The sequence below is a fragment of the Nannospalax galili genome, unplaced genomic scaffold (genome assembly GCF_000622305.1).
Source record: "Nannospalax galili isolate Female #2095 unplaced genomic scaffold, S.galili_v1.0 scaffold485, whole genome shotgun sequence".
In the NCBI taxonomy this organism is placed as follows: domain Eukaryota; kingdom Metazoa; phylum Chordata; class Mammalia; order Rodentia; family Spalacidae; genus Nannospalax; species Nannospalax galili.
Genome location: NW_008354534.1, coordinates 596,544 through 614,903, shown reverse-complemented (window position 1 = coordinate 614,903; position 18,360 = coordinate 596,544). Strand labels below are relative to the sequence as shown.

Sequence of the window (18,360 nt, the reverse complement as noted above, 5' to 3'; positions counted from 1 at the left end):
TTATGAAAAACATGTTTCTGATAAAGCATGAAGATATTGTCAGCACAGACAATATTATTAAGGATTGAAAATAATAATAATAATAATAATTATTATTATTATTATTGGTCCTTTTGAGACAGGGTCTCCCTGTAACCTCAGTTCAACTGGAACTGGCTATGTAGACTAGGCTGGCCTCAGTCTCATAGAGATCCATCTGCCTCTGCCTCCAGAGTGCTAGGACCAAAGGTGTGTGCCACTTCATCTGGCTAGGATTGAAAATTATATAGATAATTTTGTACTTAGCTCTAGAAAGAAGAACTGGTAAATCCTAATCTTAGAAAATTGGAAGTCTTTATGTTTAAGTTTGCCAGAATAATTCAATGATATAGGGTAAATTCTAAATTGTCTTTAGGGAAAGAATAGAAAAGTGGAGGTAGAGAGGGTCATTTGTTGATGGTGGTGGTTAAAAGGTGTAGAAATTTAACAAATTTTTAAAAATATATTTAGCATGTGAAGTCCATAAAAACAAAAAATAAAGTGCATTTAACTCTAAAAATGACCAAACAAAAGTATCTTGTAAATAGACTGCTGTTCTTACAGTGAGAGTTTTAGTTTTACACCTTGCATATGAGTTCAGTTAGATCCCTAATTAATTAGCACAATTTAGGCCATTTTCTTCTCTTATGTCTGTTTAGTTTTTTGCACTGAATTATTTTACACATTTAACATGTTTTACAATGTGTCTTTTGTAATAAAAAGAGATTCACTCTTTTTCTAGAAGCCTTATTTAAAAGCTATTGAAGGCCGGGCATGGTGGCACTCGCCTTTAATCCCAGCACTTGGGAGGCAGAGGCAGGCGGATCTTTGTGAGTTCAAGGTCAGTCTAGTCTACATAGTGAGTTCCAGGACAGCTGGGGCTACAGGGAGACCCTGTCTCAAAAAGACAAAAATAAAATAAATTAATTAAATAAATAAATAAATAAAAGCTATTGAAGAGTTGTTTTCTATATAATATATGGTTTCTCTAAATGACTTACACTTGTTCATTATTGGGTGTTGAGCATGGCTTCTTAGGTTGTGCTTGCTTTTTGGGGGGAGGCGGTTGAGACAGGGTTTTCCTATAGCCCCAGCTGTCCTGGAACTCACTATGTAGACCAGGCTGGCCTTGAACTCAGAGAGATCCACCTGCCTCTGCCTCCCAAGTGCTGGGATTAAAGGTGTGCGCCATCACGCCCGGTTTGCTTTTTTTTTAAAAAAAAAAAAACAACAAAAAACAGGCTCTCTCTGTAGCCCTAGCCGGCTTGGAACTCACTATGTAGACCTGGAACTCACAAATGTCCACCTGTCTCTGCCTCCAGAGTGCTGGGATTAAAGGTGTGCTCCACTGTGACCAGATAATATTTTATCAAATAAAAATAATAAAATTTGGGCTGGAGAGATGGCTCAGCAGTTAAGAGCATGTACTGTTCTTCTAGAGGACCCAGTTTCAATTTCCAACAACAATGTCAGGGAGCTCTCAACTGCCTGTAACTAGCTCTCAGGATATCCAACGCCTCTGGCTTCTTTGAGTACCTAGACTCATATGTACATACCCACACATATTCCAACAGACATACATGTAATTAAAATAAAACTTTAACATAATAAAGTTTGGGTACCCAACTTGCTTGTCACTGGCAATTTTTGTATGTTAAATAGCAAATTATCAGGCATACAGAATAGTGCCCAATGCATGAAAAGTCTAGCTGCATAACTGTATTTTAACAGTATTCTATCATCTTAACTACTCTGCTTAATCCATATATGATAGTTTTATTTTACAGGTAAGGAGGCTGAGGCTCAGAGACATTAAATAACCTGTCAGTTATAGAATTAGGAAGCAGCAGGAACACTGGAATTTTCCCAGTCTTTGTATGTTTTCAGGCTTTCTTGAAACTCATAAAACACAAAGATGGCTGTCAGATATCATGATCAAGAAACAGGTCATACAACTAAATTTGACATCTTGTAGACTGACCAGACACTCTCAGAAATTTGGTTAATTTAGTTAATTTATACCAATCAACTGGCAATGGGATGGTTAGTACCTTAAAAGGATCACAGAAGCCAACCTCGAGTAATAAACTTAGTTTATTTCACTGCAGGAGCCAAGCTGCAGATAGAATAAAACAGAAACCTAAAATAAAGCCCTCCAAATGTTTTTGATGTTCAAGAAACAGACCATAAACTAAAATTACCCAAAAGTTCTGAGTCCTAAGAAGTAACCTGGTTGTCGCCACCTCATAAATAGTTGTGAATGTGTTCCTCTCAGCATAGACAGCACCCCACAAAAGGAAGAATACTGAGAGAGGAGAAAACCAGGGATGAGGTCTGGGAACCCCCTGAAAATCACAGTAAGATATGATCTACAAAGTGTTAGGGCCAGGGAGATGACTCAGTGAGTGGTTAAAGGTGCTTGCTGCTAGGCCTGATGACCTGAGTGAAATCCCTGGTCTCACATAGTGGAAGAAGAGAATCGGCTCCCAAAAGTTGTCCTCTGATCTCCATGTTGGTGCCATGGCATGTGCACATGGACACACACACACACACACACACACACACACACACACACACCAGTTTTCCCTTTTTCACGACAGATCCATCCTTCCATTTGTTTAGGCCAAAAACTTAGGCTCCATGTCCATCTTCTCCTTCCTTCATGTTTTCACTGTCCTGGACCTAGGCCCTAGTACCTCTCACCTTGACTCTTCCAAGGTCTTTAAAGTTAAAAGTTAATCTTTCTGCCGGGCGTGATGGTGCACGCCTTTAATCCCTGCACTCGGGAGGCAGAGGCACGTGGATCTCTGTGAGTTCAAGGCCAGCCTGGTCTACATAGTGAGTTCCAGGACAGCTGGGGCTACAGGGAGACCCTGTCTCAAAAAGACCGAAACAACAACAACAACAAGTTAATCTTTCTGGTTCTGCTCTTGCTCACATACTATTCTCAATGTGGCTAAAGAGTGTTCCTTTTTAAAAAGATCAAGTAATTTCCCTCCTGCTCTTCACTGTCATGCCTTTCTGTAGTAACTCACTTTTCATTTATTTTTCTAGTGTTAGGCATGTCTCAACATAATATCTTACATTAGTTCACAAGTATAGATAGCATGAATAAATATATTCATCCATTCTGCAACATGGATGGGTCTTAAAAACATGCCAAGTGAAAGAAGCCAGACATAAAAGACCCCTTACTGCATTTATACACAGTCTTCAGGAAAGGCAAAATTTCTAGAGCTGGAAAGTGCATTGGTGGTGGCTTGCACCCAAGGATGAGTAAGGAAGACTGCCTCATGAGCATGAAGCTTATTTTCAGAACACAAAAATATTCTAAAACTGGTTTATGGTAATATTTAAATCCTCTGCAAATTTAATAAAAGTTACTAGATCGTACATTTCAATTAAGAAATTTTGGTGCATGAATTGTACTCCAATAGAGCTGTTTTAAAAATAGAGATGTGGTGGCAATAAACATAAAATAAACAGGGTCAGGGCCAACATGGTGGTGCACACCTTTAATCTCAGCTTTCAGGGATGCAGTAGTAGGCAGATCTGTGAGATCAAAGTCAGCCTGATCTACATAGCAAGTTCCAGGCTGTCTGGGGCTAGGGGGGGACTCTGTCTCAAGAAACAGTAAATAAATACATAAATAAATAAGTAAATAAGCAAATGGGTCTAGGGCTTGTGGGGGATTCTTAAGAATTAAGGGTTTTATTTTTTTTATTTTACGTGTATGCGTGTATGGCCTGCATGTATGTAAGTGCACCCATGTCGTGCAGTGCCCACGGAGGACAGAAGAGGCTGTCGGATCTCCTGGAACTGGAGTTACAGACAGTTGTTAGCTGCCATGTGGGTGCTGGGATTCGAACTCGGATCTTCTGCAAGAACAGTCAGTGTTCTTAACCACTGAGCTCCAAGAATTAAAGTTTTATGGGTAGGAAGAATTAGCAGTGTTGTGGATAGGAAGCATAGTACTAACTATAGTAATCTAAGTTTAAGAAATAGGACTCCTATACGTGTTAATTTATTGTAATCTTTAGATACGAAGATATCTTAGGGTTTTGACAGTTTTCCCTTATACACACACACCTGTATATATGTACTCACCAGACAAACTTCAAAATTAGAAAAGGTCTCATTTTTTTCTTGTAATCCCATCTCTCCTATCAGTGTTTTTGTTTTATCTTACTTCTCAACCCAGCCAAATGCCATGTCTTATGAATAAGTAAACACATTTGAGCTTCACCATGTTTATGTCTTTCCTATTTCTCAGCATTTTCATTTAGACCCTTGGATGCCCACTGGACAGACACTTGGAACTTCAGATCACATTCGTGTTGTAGCAGATTCCCCAGCATTTTCTTTGTGTGGGAAGGAGATAGCCCAGGTGCTGTGGAGATGAACGGGGAACAGCAGCTTGATGCAGGTATTGGTTCTGCTGTATTCATTCTCCAGACTGCAGGCTTGTATTAATTGTCTGTATTATATTATCTTGCTTGTCTTTTCTACCACTAAACTGGAAGCCCTTTGAAATCATACATTTTCGTCCACATCTCTTGCACCTGACAGAGAATCTGACACAAGGGACTGCTACTACTCCTAGTGTTTGAAAAATAAGTGATTTTTATGAACAGACTTCTTTTTGTAATTATATTTGGATTTTGAAAGTTACTTTGTAATTGTTTTAAAATAATTTATGGGTTCCTGGAAAGCTTTAAAGATAGTGTCATTAGGTCTCATGTTCCTTTCACATAGTTTCTCCCATTCTCCCATTAGTTAATCTTATGTAACTATAGTATGACATAAAATCCAGAAAATGGATATTGGTATGAAGTGTTTTGTTCTGTTATTTTGTCACACATGTTGACTTCTATAACTTACCTCAGGTCAAGATACAGAACTGTTCTGTCACCATGAAGAGCCATACCTATCCCTTTTTCTCCCTATGTTTTTAAAAATTGCTTATTTTTATTTCATGTGTATGAGTGTTTTGCCTGCACAAAGTGAACTACATATATGTAATGCCCACAGAGACCAGAAAAGGGTATCAGATCCTCTGGAACTAGAGTTAGAGATGGATTTTAGCAGCCATGTGAGTGCTGAGAATTGAACCTGGGTCTTGTACAAGAAACAGCCAGTGCTCTTAGCTCTTGATCTATTTCTCCAGCCTATTCTCCTTACTTTTTTTTTTTTTTTTGAGACAGGGTCTCCCTGTAGCCCCAGCTGGCCCTGAATTCACAGAAATCTGCCTGCCTCTGCCTCCTGAGTGCTAAGATTAAAGGCGTGGGCCACCACGCCCGGCCTCTCCTTACATTTTTTAACCCCAGGTAATTACGAATATGTTCTCTATCTCAATAATTTTGTCATTTAAAGAATGCTTCATGGGGCTAGAGAGATGGTACAGTGGTTAAGAACACTGAATGTTCTTGCGGAAGACTCAGGTTTGAATCCCAGAACCCATATGGCAGCTAACAACTGTCCGTAACTCCAGTTCCAGGGGATACGACACCCTCTTCTGACCTCCATGGGCATTGCACAACACCGGTGCACTTATACACATTCAGACAATACACACATACACATAAAATAAAAATAATAAGATATTTTTTAAAAAGAATGCCTCATAAGCTCCAGGCTGCTTATCCCTGAATAGGATACCTGTATTAAACTTCTGCATCTGAAGGCTCAGGGATTGTTGTAGAAGAGGACGCCAAAGGTGCTGAATAACCACAGGAAACAGTTTTCCAGACAGCTGATCAGTTACTCATATGAACTCACAGCAAATTGTGATGGCCTGCATAAGTCCCATGCAAGCCCAAGCCAGTCAGAATCCTAGCACAGACATGAGGAAGTGGGTAAGAAGCTCCAACCCCATCTAAGGAAATTTGTATCAACAGAGGGCTTCTGGGAGGGGCAGAGACAGTCTCTTTCAAGCATGGGACCCTTGGTAGGTTAACCAGCCTTCAGTGGATAAACCCATACTGAAGGACATTTGCAGACACAAATTAGACTCTATAGGCCTCTAATAGAGTACATTAAATTGGGCAGGGGCAATAAGGGGAGGTACAGCTAGGGAGGGAGTCTAAATACCATCAAATTATATTATATGAAAATCATAAAAAAATCAAGAAAAAAAGAATGTCTCATAAGTAAAATTACTATAATTAATGTATGTGTGGATGTATATATGGATATACACAGCATGGCACACATGGAGATCAGAAGATAAGGTGTGAGAATTTGTTCTCTCCTTTTACTATATGGGTCCTGGGGATTGAACTTCGGTCATCAGGCTTGGTGGCAAGTGCCTTTACATACTGAGCCATCTTGCTGGCTGTAGTTTGCTATTTTTTACTGCTGAGTCAGATTCCATGATTGTATTGCACTTTGATCAACTACCCACCTATTAGTACATTTTGATTATTCCAATTTTTTGGCTGTTATAAATAAGTATGAATAATTACAGACATAATATTTCATTTTGTGGGGGATAAAGGCAAATGGGTGCCCCTCCCCCATTTTTTGTCTTTCTGAGACAGGGTTTTTTATAGTCCCAGCTGGCCTGGAACTCACTATGTAAACCAGGCTAGCCTCTGTCTCACAGAGATCCTCCTGCCTCTGCCTCCCCAGTCCTGGGATTAAAGTCAGGCATCACCATGGTGGGCTTATGAGTGACATTTTAAAAAATTCAATTTATGGATTGAGAATTTCACACATGAATATAATGTGTTTTGACCAGATTCACTCCCTACTCCCTCTCTTCCAAGGCCTCCTATACCCCCTATCACTCTTGTATCCCAACTTCATACTCTCTTTTTTAAAGTCACTGAATCCACTTAGTACTTCCTGCATGCACATGGATGTAGGACCATCTTCTGGAGCATGAGCATCCTATTGGGCTGCATCTGAAGAAAACTTACTCTTCCTCCCCTAGCAATCATCAGTTGCCAAGAGTTCCTTGGCTAGTGGTGGAATTTATAAACCCTTCCTGTGTCCATGCTGGAATTTTGACTGGCTTGATCTTGTGTAGGTCTTGTGCATGAAGTCACAATTTCATGATCCCTGAGCCTTGGCAGGGAGGGACTGTGATATAGATGTTCCATTTAGGGCCCAGCACTCCACAGTCTTGAGTGCAATTTTTAAATGATAGGTTTAGTGACAAAACTGTTAGACTTCTATCCAGAGTGCCTATACCATTTTATGTTCTTCTAAAATTTTTCTTAGTGTATATTAATTATATATAATAGTGGGTTTCATTATGACATTTTCATACCTGTATATACTATATTTTGATGTTATTAATTCCCTGTTGCTCTCTCTTTTCCCCTTTCTATTCCTGTTGATCCCTTTCCTCTCCTACTGATCCCCTTCCTCTTTGAACTAGACCCTTGTTTACTTTCATGTTTAATTAGCATTGCTTGAAAGAGCATGGGTGAGGATATTTACAGGAGCTTGGGCAACTTAAGTGGCTACATCACTGAAGAAAATGTCTATTCCTCCACTAGCAACCATTAATTGCCTATGAATCCTCCTGGAGAATCAGGCCTTATGAACCCTTCTCCTTTATATTCTGGAATGTTGGTGTAAGTTCATGAGTGCAGTAACCATATCATGCCCTGAAGACAGCATTCTACAACATTTCATCTCTTCTGTCTTTTTACACCCCTCCTCCGACCCCTTTACAATGTTCACTGAGCCTCAGAGAGTATAATATCTTAGACCACTTAGGTCTAAGCATGCAGGTATTTCTTCTCAACATTTTGACCAATTAAGGGTCTCTGTAGTAATTGCTGCCACTACAAAAAGCAGCTTCTCTGACTAAAGCAACAGTAGCACCAATCTATGGGCATAAACAGTTGGGTCTGGAGAGGTAGCTCAGTGGTTAAGAGCACTGCTTGTGAGTTCTAAGCACCCACATTCTGGCTAACAGATGTCTCAAACTCCAGTTCCAAGGGATCCTACACCCTTTTCTGGCCTCTGTGGGCATTCCATGATATGGGTGTACTTAACATACATGCAGGCAAAACATTCATATACATAAAATAAATACAATTTTTAAAAGATCCATCCTTGCTTCTAAAGAGCTCATATGAAGTAGGATTATTGGATTACATGGTATTTGAATATTTCATTACTCAGTAAATGTTTATTGGCTGTCTAATATATACCAGGTGTTTTGAGTCAGATAATAAAGATACAGAAGTGATCATTAAAAAATACATCTTTATAGAATTTATGATCTAGCAGGGAAGATAAAAAGACATACCATGTACTAGTCAAATTAGGAATGACAAATGAAATTAATAGAGACAGTTATGTTTAGATTTGCACTGGTGAAAGGCTTTTCTGAAGAGTCAGCATTTGAGTAGAATCAGCATTTGACTGAAATAGAGATGTGATTCCCCTAGAAGAAAAGCCTTTGATCTAAGAGCAAATGTTAGAGACCTGGCAGAAAGAATGACAAGAAATGGCATGGTGCTACATACCTGTAAGCCTAGCACTTGGGAGGCAAAGGCAGGAGGATTGCCAATTTAAGGCCAGCCTGGGCTACATACTGAATTTGGATACATGATATGATCTTGCCTCAAACTTGGGGATAGAGGCAAGAAACCCACTGTTACCTGAATGCATGAGCAATAAAAGCCTATTTAGTAAAAAGTAGGTTAGACCAGATTCTGTAGGACCTTTGTAGTCTTCCAAAAATCTTAGATCTTATGTAAGTATAAGTGAAAGGTAAAAGATACAGTAGATAGGCCTTGTTCTAGAGATAGCAATAGATACGGTGAGAAGTGGCTAGATTTAGGATATGTTTTATTAATATAATGGGTTGGATATAAGGGAGGGAAAACAAAAGTAAGTTCACACTTTCTGGAGTGAGTGAAAATATTAACTAGTAGTATTTTTACTCAGCTGTAGAATGCTTAGAATCAGGTGCAGAATTTAAGTTTTAAATGTCAGTTAAGCATCCTAAATGCTTGGTCTTAGATACTATATTTAAGTCCAGAGTGATCTGAATAGTTTTTTACTCCATTAGCTCAAGTGATGCATTTGCATGAACTTCAGATTTATTGTCTCCTCAGAAAGAACATGTCAAATGATGGGTTTTTTATTTTTTCTCTTCTTCTTTTGTTTTTAATTGCAGATGCTGGGTCTGGTGTAGAGGAAGTGGAATTAAGCTGGGAAGATTATCTAGAAGAGACGGGATCTACTGCAATTCCCTATGCATCATTTAAGCATGTAGGCAGAAACCTTTTCCTTTTAATCATTGTGTTGTCATGAGAAAATTTAGAATTATTTTTAGTTATGACACTTGAAAGAATTTAAATGGTTTTTCCTTTTCTTCTTATTAAGAAAATTTTAGCTGGGCATGATGGTGCACAGCACTCAGGAGGCAGAGGCAGGTGGAGCTCTGAGATCGAGGTCAGCCTGGTCAACTTGGTGAATTTCAGGCCAGCTGTGGCTATAGGGAGACCCTGTGACAAAAAAGAAAAAGTTTTATACATATTTGCAAAGGGGGGAGTACAAATAGAATGAAAATTACTGGCAAACAGATTCAAGAACACATGAAATAAATCATTCAATGTGGTTGAGTTGGCTTTATTCTAGAGATACAAGAATGATTCAATATATGTAAATCAGTAAATGTTATAAATTTTATAAATGAACTAAAGGACAGAAATTGCATGGTCATTTTGATAAGTGCAGAAAACATTTGACAGAATCCAATATCCTTTCATGTTAAAAATTATAAAGAAATTTGTAATAGAAGGAACATATCTAAGCATAAGAAAGGGTACATATAGCAAATCTTTAGCCAATATTAAATATATGTATATATATTTTTGGGGGTTCTTTTTGAGACAGGGTCTCCCTGTAGCCCCAGCTGTCCTGGAACTCACTATGTAGACCAGGCTGGCCTTGAACTCACAGAGATCCACGTGCCTCTGCCTCCCGAGTGCTGGGATTAAAGGCGTGCGCCACCACGCCCAGCAAATATATGTATAGTTTTAAGACGGCATTTGAATGGAAGTCTGTGTCCCCCAGAAGATACAGGTTACCAAATGAAAATCTGAGTACCAGGCATGAAATTCTTCTCTGTGAGTTATTGGTCAAGGTATCCCAGAGGCCTCTAAAATAGCACAAGGTATTGTCATTGCTCTTGGTTGCCCACCGTAGGTAGACTCTGTTGCTGAAGTCATAACACTTCTCTGTGAGTTATTGGTCAAGGCATCCCAGAGGCCTTTAAAATAGCACAAGGTATTGTCATTGCTCTTGTTTGCCTACCATAGGTAGACTCTGTTGCTGAAGACATAACACTCTCTGGTTGTAGAGCATAGTGAAGTCAAGCTAGAACTGACCTAGAAGCTTCCTGCTGGCTAGCTTTCATAGTGCTAGAAGTCATCAAAGGACTCACCCAGAGATGGACTCCACATGCTATAATACTGACCTGTCAGGGAAAATGTGCCTATTAGCGCAGTAGTGGCATGGCTGTTAGGGGAGTAATTAGGGACTTTCTGGTTGTATTTGAAGCCTACTTCACAGGAGGAAATTTATGCCTGGTACTATACACCTGGTCACAAGCCCATGACTGAGGAAATCATAGCTTGTAATGGGGAACTTAACTATTGTTCTGCTAAATGGGTATGTTGTCAAACTGCCTTTTAAATAGTTTTGGTTATATGCATAGATTACTGATGCTCTCAGTCTTGGTTAGAGAAACTTCTTTTTGCAGTGGGCTGCAGTTAGTGCAGAGACTTATAATTGATCAAAGTGAGAATAAGTCACTCTGAGTGGGACATTTATATCAACTCTTTCAACTCAAGGCTCAGAGAACATTACAGAAGAGAGATGAATGTAAGAACTGGCGATTGGGGAAGAATGATACAAAATGCTGTCTTCTGGATGTGTGGTGGGTTATACTCATGAATTTGTAGCAGCTGTGGTTGTCAGTGCAAGATCAAGCTGCTCAACATTTGATGAATAGGGGCTCATCAGGCTCCACCCCCACCTAAGTAGATATTGGCAACTGATAGCTGCCAGGGGAGAGAAGTCATTTCTCTTTGGGGTGTGGCCACTGGTAGGTTGCCACTTCTTTTTGGGTGGCCCACATACACAGACCAGCAATCAATACTAATTGGACTCAGTGGGTTATTAAAAAAAAGAGGAGGACATGAAGTTGGGAGGGTAGTCCAAGAGGAGTCAGAAGAAGGATTTGGATTGGATATGATCAATATACGTTGTAGAGGGGGCAGCAAAATGGCTCAGTGGGTAAAGGCAGTTGCTGCAAAAACCAGGTAATCTGAGTTCAGTCCCTGTAGTCTAAAGGATTTTATAAGTATTTCTTGTAAGGCATGTCGACTGGTAAAAAGCTTCCTTAATTTTTAAGTATGTCTCCTTCATTAAAAAATATTTTAAAAAAATTTTATATGTATGAGTATATTGCATACATGTATGTAAGTATACCTGTGTTGTGCAATGCCTGCAGAGTCCAGAAGAGCCCATCACATCCCCTGGAACTAGAGTTATGGATGATTGTTAGCTGCTATGTGGGTGCTGAGAATCTAAGCCAGGTCCTCTGCAAGAGCAAGCCAGTGCTCTAAACTGCTGAGCCATCTCTCCAACCCCATCTCCTTCATTTTCAGCAGACAGTTTTTCTCAATTCTGAATTCTGGGTTGGTGCTTTTTGCTTTTAATGTTTTAAGTATTTCACTCTGGTCTTTTCTGCCTGCATGATTTCTGAAGGAAGTGCAGAGAAGAGAAGTGCTTAAGAGAAGGAATAGAAGGCACAAAATTAAAGTGTTTAATTTTCATTGTTTAGTTGAAATAAGTTTATTGAAGATAATAACAGCAATATATTAGATTATGGATGCTTATGTATAAGTATATTCTTATGCGTACCTGCATGTAAGTGAAATGAATGACACCGGATATAAGAGGAACTAAGCTGGGCGTGGTGGTACATACCTTTAGTCCCAGCACTTGGGAGGCAGAAACAGGTGGATCTCTGTGAGTTTGAGGCCAGCCTGGACTACATAGTGAGTTCTAGGTCATCTGGGGCTACAGGGAGACCCTGTCTCAAAAAGACCAAAAAAAAAAAAAAAGAGAGAGAGAGGAATTAGAATTACTTTATCATCATAAGGTACTAAAACTACCCAGGAAATAGTCTAATGTTACTTCAAAAGTAGATCTGAGCCAGGTGTGGTAGCACACACTTTTAATCCCAGTACCTAGGAGGCAGAGGCAGGTGGATCTCTGTGAGATAAAGTTCAGTCCTGATCAAGAGTGAGTTCCAGGCCAGCTGGGGATATAGGGAGACCCTGTCTCAAACCCCCCCAAAACCAAAAAAATTTAAGTGAACTTGGTATACTATGGAGGAGGATAAAATGAATTATTAAAATGCCCATTTACAAACCACAAAAGGGCCAGGCATGGTGGTGCATGCCTTTAATCCCAGCACTCGGGAGGCAAAGGCAGGCAGATCTTTGTGAGTTCGAGGCCACCCTGGTCTACATAGTGAGTTCGAGGCTATCCTGGTCTACAGTGAGTTCCAGGACAGCTGGGGCTACAAGGAGACCCTGTCTCAAAAAGACCGAAAAAAAAAAAAAACCCACAAAAGGTAGAAAATGTATAGAAGACAAAAATATGAACAGAAAGCAAGGCAATAAATAAAAAAACAGAAAAACAGTAATATCCAGTATATGCTTACTGTATTTGTTGTTTGATTGTTTGGTTTTGTTGTTGTTGTTTTGGTGCTAAGAATCAAACCTAGGACCTTGTTCTGGTTTGTTTTCTTCATTGCTATGACAAAATACTCTGGCCAATACCAACTTGGGGAGGAAAGGGTTTATTTAGCTTACATATCCCAGGTCACAGTTCATCCAGGAGCCCAAGGTAGGAACTCAGGGCAGGAACCTGGAGGCAGGAGCTGGAGCACAGGCCATAGAGGAACGCTGCTTACTGGCTTGCTTCCCTGGCCCTTGCTCAGCCTGCTTTCTTATGCAACACAGGCCCACCTGCCCATGGGTGGCACCACCCACAGTGGGCTGGGCCCTCCCACATCACTCATCAAGAAGATGTCCCTCAGACATGGCCACAGGCCAGTCCAATAGATGCAATTCCCCAATTGAGGTTCCCTCAACCCAGGTATGTCAAGTTGACACTAAAGCTCTCCAGCACAGGTAGATACTATTTTTAAATTTTATTAGTTTATTTTTATTTTATGCATACGAGTATTTTGCCTGCATGTATGTAAGTGCACCCATCATTGCAATGCCTGTGGAAGTCAGAAGAGGGTGTTAGGCAGTTGTTAGCCGCCATGCAAGTGCTGGGAACTGAACCTGGGTCCTCTGCAAGAGCAATCAGTGCTCTTAACTGCTAAATCATCTATCTCTCCAGCCCCTTGATTTATCTATTTTTATTTTATGTGTATGAGTGTTTTGCCTGCATGAATGTAAGTGAACCTGTGTTGTGCAGTGCCCACAGAGGCCAGAAGAGAATGTTGGATCCTTTGGAACTGGAGTTATGAATGGTTGCTAGCTGCCATGTGGGTGCTGGGAACTGAACCCAGGTCCTCTGCAAGAATAGCCAGTGCTCTTAACTGCTGAGCAATTTCTCCAGCCCCCAAAATAACCACTGCATTTAATTATGGTTGCTTGCATATGCATAGGTGTGGGGTTATTTACTGTATCATGGGCAACTTACCAGTGACTATACCCCTGAAGAAAAATGACTCCCTTCCCCAACAGCCTTGAACTGCTAATAGCTCCTGAGCCAGGACTGAGACCTCATATGCCCCTCCCCTATCTAACTGGATTATTGATTTGCTCCAGCTCAGTGCAGGTCTTATGCATGCAACAGCAGCTGCTGTGAGTTCATGAATGCGACAGCCATGTCACCTCCAGAAGATAGTGTCTTACAGCACTTCTCCACATCCTACAGTTCTTAACATTCTTTGTGCCCCCTCTTGTGTGATGTTCCCTGAGTGTTGAGACAAGGATTGATATAAATGTCCCGTTTAAGGTGAATATTCCATCACTTATTATCAGTACTTTGACCAGTTATGAGTCTCTACATTGACTGCCGCCGTCTTCAAAAAAAAAAAAAAAAAGCTTCTCAGGGCTAGAGAGATGGCTCAGTGGTTAAGAGCACTGGCTGCTCTTGGAGAGTACCTAGGTTCAAATCCCAATAACCACATGGCAGCTAACAACTATTAGTAACTCCAGTTCCAAGGGATTGGACGCCCTCTTCTGTCCTCTGCCAGCACTACATGACCTTCATGACCTGGGTACACATACAGTTATAACATTCACATACGTAAAAAGGAAACTTAAAAAAAAAATACCAAGGTTGAAAGTAACTATTCTACTATGATTGATGAACTCCAAGCCAGTGAGACCCTGTCTCAAAGGAGGTGAATGGTGTTCCTGAGGATGATACCTGAGGTTGTCCTCTGGTCACACACAAGTGCAGCCATGAACATACACATGGACACACATATTTTTTAAAATTTTTATTCATATATTTATAAAGTATATAAATATATTTTTATTTATTTATAAGTATGGCTCCTTACATATAGTACATTATATTACTAATTTATTGTTGTTACTGAGTTTCCGTCATTTCCCTATCTTCCTTAATTTTTTGTTGAGCTATGTAGAAATCATGCTTTTTTTTTGGACAGAGGCTCTCACTGTGTAGCCCTCGCTGGCTTGGAGCTCACAGAGACCCGCCTGCCTGCTTTCTGAATACTGGGACTAAAGGGATGCTTAGAAATCTCTCTTGAAAACTTGGTGATGACTATTAAGATGTGACTGTTTAGTAATGTATTTGCTTTCTAGAATGCACTTTCTGTAATCACATAGATTGCTTTGTTGAAAATACCAAGTTCCATCTTTGTCATGTGGAACAGAGCATAGTGACTACTTCTGGTTTGTTTAGATCATTGTTTTGTACTTGAGCTGGAATTTCTCAGGTTTCCCTTTAGAAGATTAAAATTATTTTTCCTTCTTTAACCTTAAGAAAATTTTACTATATTTAGTTCTTCAGAAATGTTAGGTCTTTACAAATTGTTTTGGACAGAGCACTCATATCGTATATTTGTCTAGCATCTCAAAACATCTCCTTCTTCAGGTGGACATACGTTTGCAAAATGGATTTGTTCCTGGAATGAAACTGGAGCTGGCTGTGAGATCAGACCCTGAAACCTACTGGGTTGCCACCGTCATCACCGCCTGTGAGCAGTTGCTCCTGCTCCGCTACGAGGGCTATGGGGAGGACCGAAGAGCAGACTTCTGGTGTGACATCAGGAAGGCTGGCCTCTACCCCATTGGGTGGTGTCAGCAGAACAAGAAGACCCTTGAAGCTCCAGAAGGTAGTGAAACACTCCCTGTCAAGGTGTGATGGGATATTTGCTCAACATTGTAGACTGACATTGTGAATGAAGATTTATATAAGGAATAATGCATATTTCCCCAGTTTTAAAAATGAAATCGGCTTGTTTATAATTTGTCCATTTATTTATTTATTTATGTATTTCTTATTTTTATTTTATGTGTATGAGTGTATTACCTTTATGTGTGTAAGTGCACCTGTGTCATGCAATGCCAGCAGAGGTGAGAAAAGAGTATTGGAGTCCCCTGGAACTAGAGTTACTGATGGCTATTAGCAGCTATGTGGGTGCTGGGAATAGAACCTAGGTCCTCTGCAAGAACAGCCAGTGCTCCTAACCTCTGAGCCATCTCACCAGCCCCTTATTCAGTTATTTTAACATTTTATCTGTTTTATTTATTTTTGAAGAAGGATCTCATGTAGCTCAGCTTGGCCTTGAATTTGTCTGATTGTATGTGTGTGTGTGTACTAGAGATTGAACCCAGAGCTTTACACATGCTATGTAAGAGGTATACCACATAGAAGTATCCACAGCCTTTGATTTTTGGGATAAGGTTTCACAGTGTAGCTCAGGCTGGCCTCAAACAGTCTTCCTCATGAGAGCTACGATCCTAGGCACCATACTTGGCCTGGTTATAGGCCAGATCAGTGTTTTCCCCACATACACCCCATACACACCTTTTTTTTTTTTTTTTTTTTTTTTTTGTGGAGACAGGGTATCACTCTTTGGTCCAGGTTGATTTTGAACTTGAAAACTTACTGCCTCAGCCTCCTTAAATGCTGAGATTACAGGCCTGTGCCAGCTTCTGTGTTTATTATTCTCTCTCTTCTTACCTATAAGAAATCATGTAACTATACTGCAAACTTTGTTTTAAGTAAGGAATAGTTCAGACTGACCTTAGACTTGTGGCAAGCCTCCTGCCTCAGCCTCCCAAATGCTGGGGATTATAGGTGCAAGCTACCAGGCCTGGTAGCACGAATTTTTTAAATGAACTGACTGGAGCTCCATTCCAGGAGCTGCCCTACTTAGAATATTATAAAATCTAGACTAGGTAGGAGAGAGATAGTAAAAGCAAAGAGGAAAGAAGAGCATGCAGCTCAAGAAAACACAAGTGCTTTATATTTTTAACTTCTCACTTTGAGTTGGTTTCATACTTACAGGAAAGTTGTAATAATTCTTGGTGACTTTTTGCTAAGTTTTCTCAAATGTTGACATTTTACCACATTTGCTTTATCCTTTCTCCCCTTCCCACACAGACTTTCTAAATAAACTCTTTGAAAATCAATTTTAGACACAATGCCCTTTTACTTATAAATACTTTAAATGTATTTTTAAGAATAAGGCATTCATAAGCCCAGTAAAATATCAAAATCAGGAAAATAAATATGGTAAAAAACTGTTATTTAATATGCAGACCTGGGGCTGGAGAGATTGCTCAGTGGTTAAGAACACTGGTTGTTCTTGCAGAAGACCTGGGTTTGAATCCCAGCACCCACATGGCAGCTAACAACTGTCCATAACTCCAGTCCCAGGGGATCCGACAGCTTTGTCTACCCTCCTTGGGCACTGCATGACACAAATGCACTTACCTACATGTAGACAATACACGCATACACATAAAATAAAAATAAAAAATTTTCTTAAAGTTTAATATGCAGACCCTTTTCACTTTTTTCTAATTGTCCTAACAGCATCTTTATAATAAAGTCATGAATCACAGTTGTATTGTTGTCATGTCTTTGAAATAAGTTCCCTTTAATGTGAAACAGCTCCTGAGACTCCCTTTGTTTTTCATGATGTAGACATTTGAAGGACACTGGCCATTTTTCCCAGTGTACTCATTGTGTCCTGCTCTCAGGAATATTCTCAGCAATGTTTCTGTTGCTGGTCCAGTTCAAGGCCAAGACCACACAGCTTTTAGTTGTCGCGTCTCTTTAGTTTTCTTGGTCTTTCTTGGTCTTGACATTTTTGAAAAATGCTGTGTAGGATCTCCCCCAGTTTAGCTTTGGCTCATGCTGCCCTAATGTAGATTGGGGTTCTTTGTAGTACAAATGAAGAAATGATGTCTTTTCAGTGTATCCTGTCAGGCAATGCATGCTTTTGATATTTTCTATGTTGATGATAGTAACTTTCATCACTTGACTAAGTTGGTTCAGGTTTTCTTCTGCAAAATTATTCTGTTACTCTTTTTAATTAATTGGAATCTTGTAGGGAAATACTTTGAAATTATGAAAATATCCCATTAACTCTTCAAGCTTTTACACATTATTCTTAGCATTCTAATGCATTCCAAATTATATTTTTCTAATTTCTTCTACATTTCTTTTATTATTACTATTTTAATTATGTCTGTCTCTGTGTGTGTGTTTGTGTGTGTGTATGTGTGTGTGTGTGTGTGTGTACGTGTGTGTACGTGTGTGTACGTAGAGGCTCAAATGGGTGCCCATGAAGGCCAGAGGCTTTGGATGCCCCTGGAGGTGGAGTCATAGGCAGTTGTGAGTTGCCCAGTGTCGGTGCTGGGAATTGAACTCAGGTCAACTGCAAGAACTTCTGTGCTCTTAACCGCTGAGCCAGCTCTCCAGTCCCTTCTTCTATATGTCTTAATTACAAAGACATTTCCTTTTTTTTTTTTTTTGGTCTTTTTGAGATAGGGTCTCCCTGTAGCCCCAGCTGTCCTGGAACTCACTATGTAGACCAGGCTGGCCTTGAACTCACAGAGATCTGCCTGCCTCTGCCTCCTGAGTGCTAGGATTAAAGTGCTGGGATTAAAGGTGTGCACCACCACGCTCAGCGACATTTTCTTTTTATCACACACACACACACACACACACACACACACACACATATGCGTAGTGAAAATAAAATAGAATCTTTTATAAAATATAGCTAAAATCTATAAAAATTTAGATTTGAGGTAAGTGAAGGAAAAGAAGGCTTGAAAAGAGAAAAAG

At 39.9% G+C, this 18,360-nt stretch overlaps 1 protein-coding gene across 2 annotated transcripts in view; it reads left to right on the top strand.

The window, feature by feature from the left end:
- The window catches only part of Sfmbt1 (Scm like with four mbt domains 1), a 109,465-nt gene that overhangs the window by 50,851 nt on the left and 40,254 nt on the right, over positions 1–18,360 (top strand). For both annotated transcript variants that reach the window (XM_029555400.1, XM_008851817.3), the window contains exons 2-4: positions 4,292–4,444; positions 9,161–9,255; positions 15,151–15,391. In XM_029555400.1, the coding sequence (XP_029411260.1) occupies positions 4,417–4,444; positions 9,161–9,255; positions 15,151–15,391 (364 nt within the window). In that variant the 5' untranslated portion in view covers positions 4,292–4,416. The remainder of the gene's footprint in view (positions 1–4,291; positions 4,445–9,160; positions 9,256–15,150; positions 15,392–18,360) is intronic.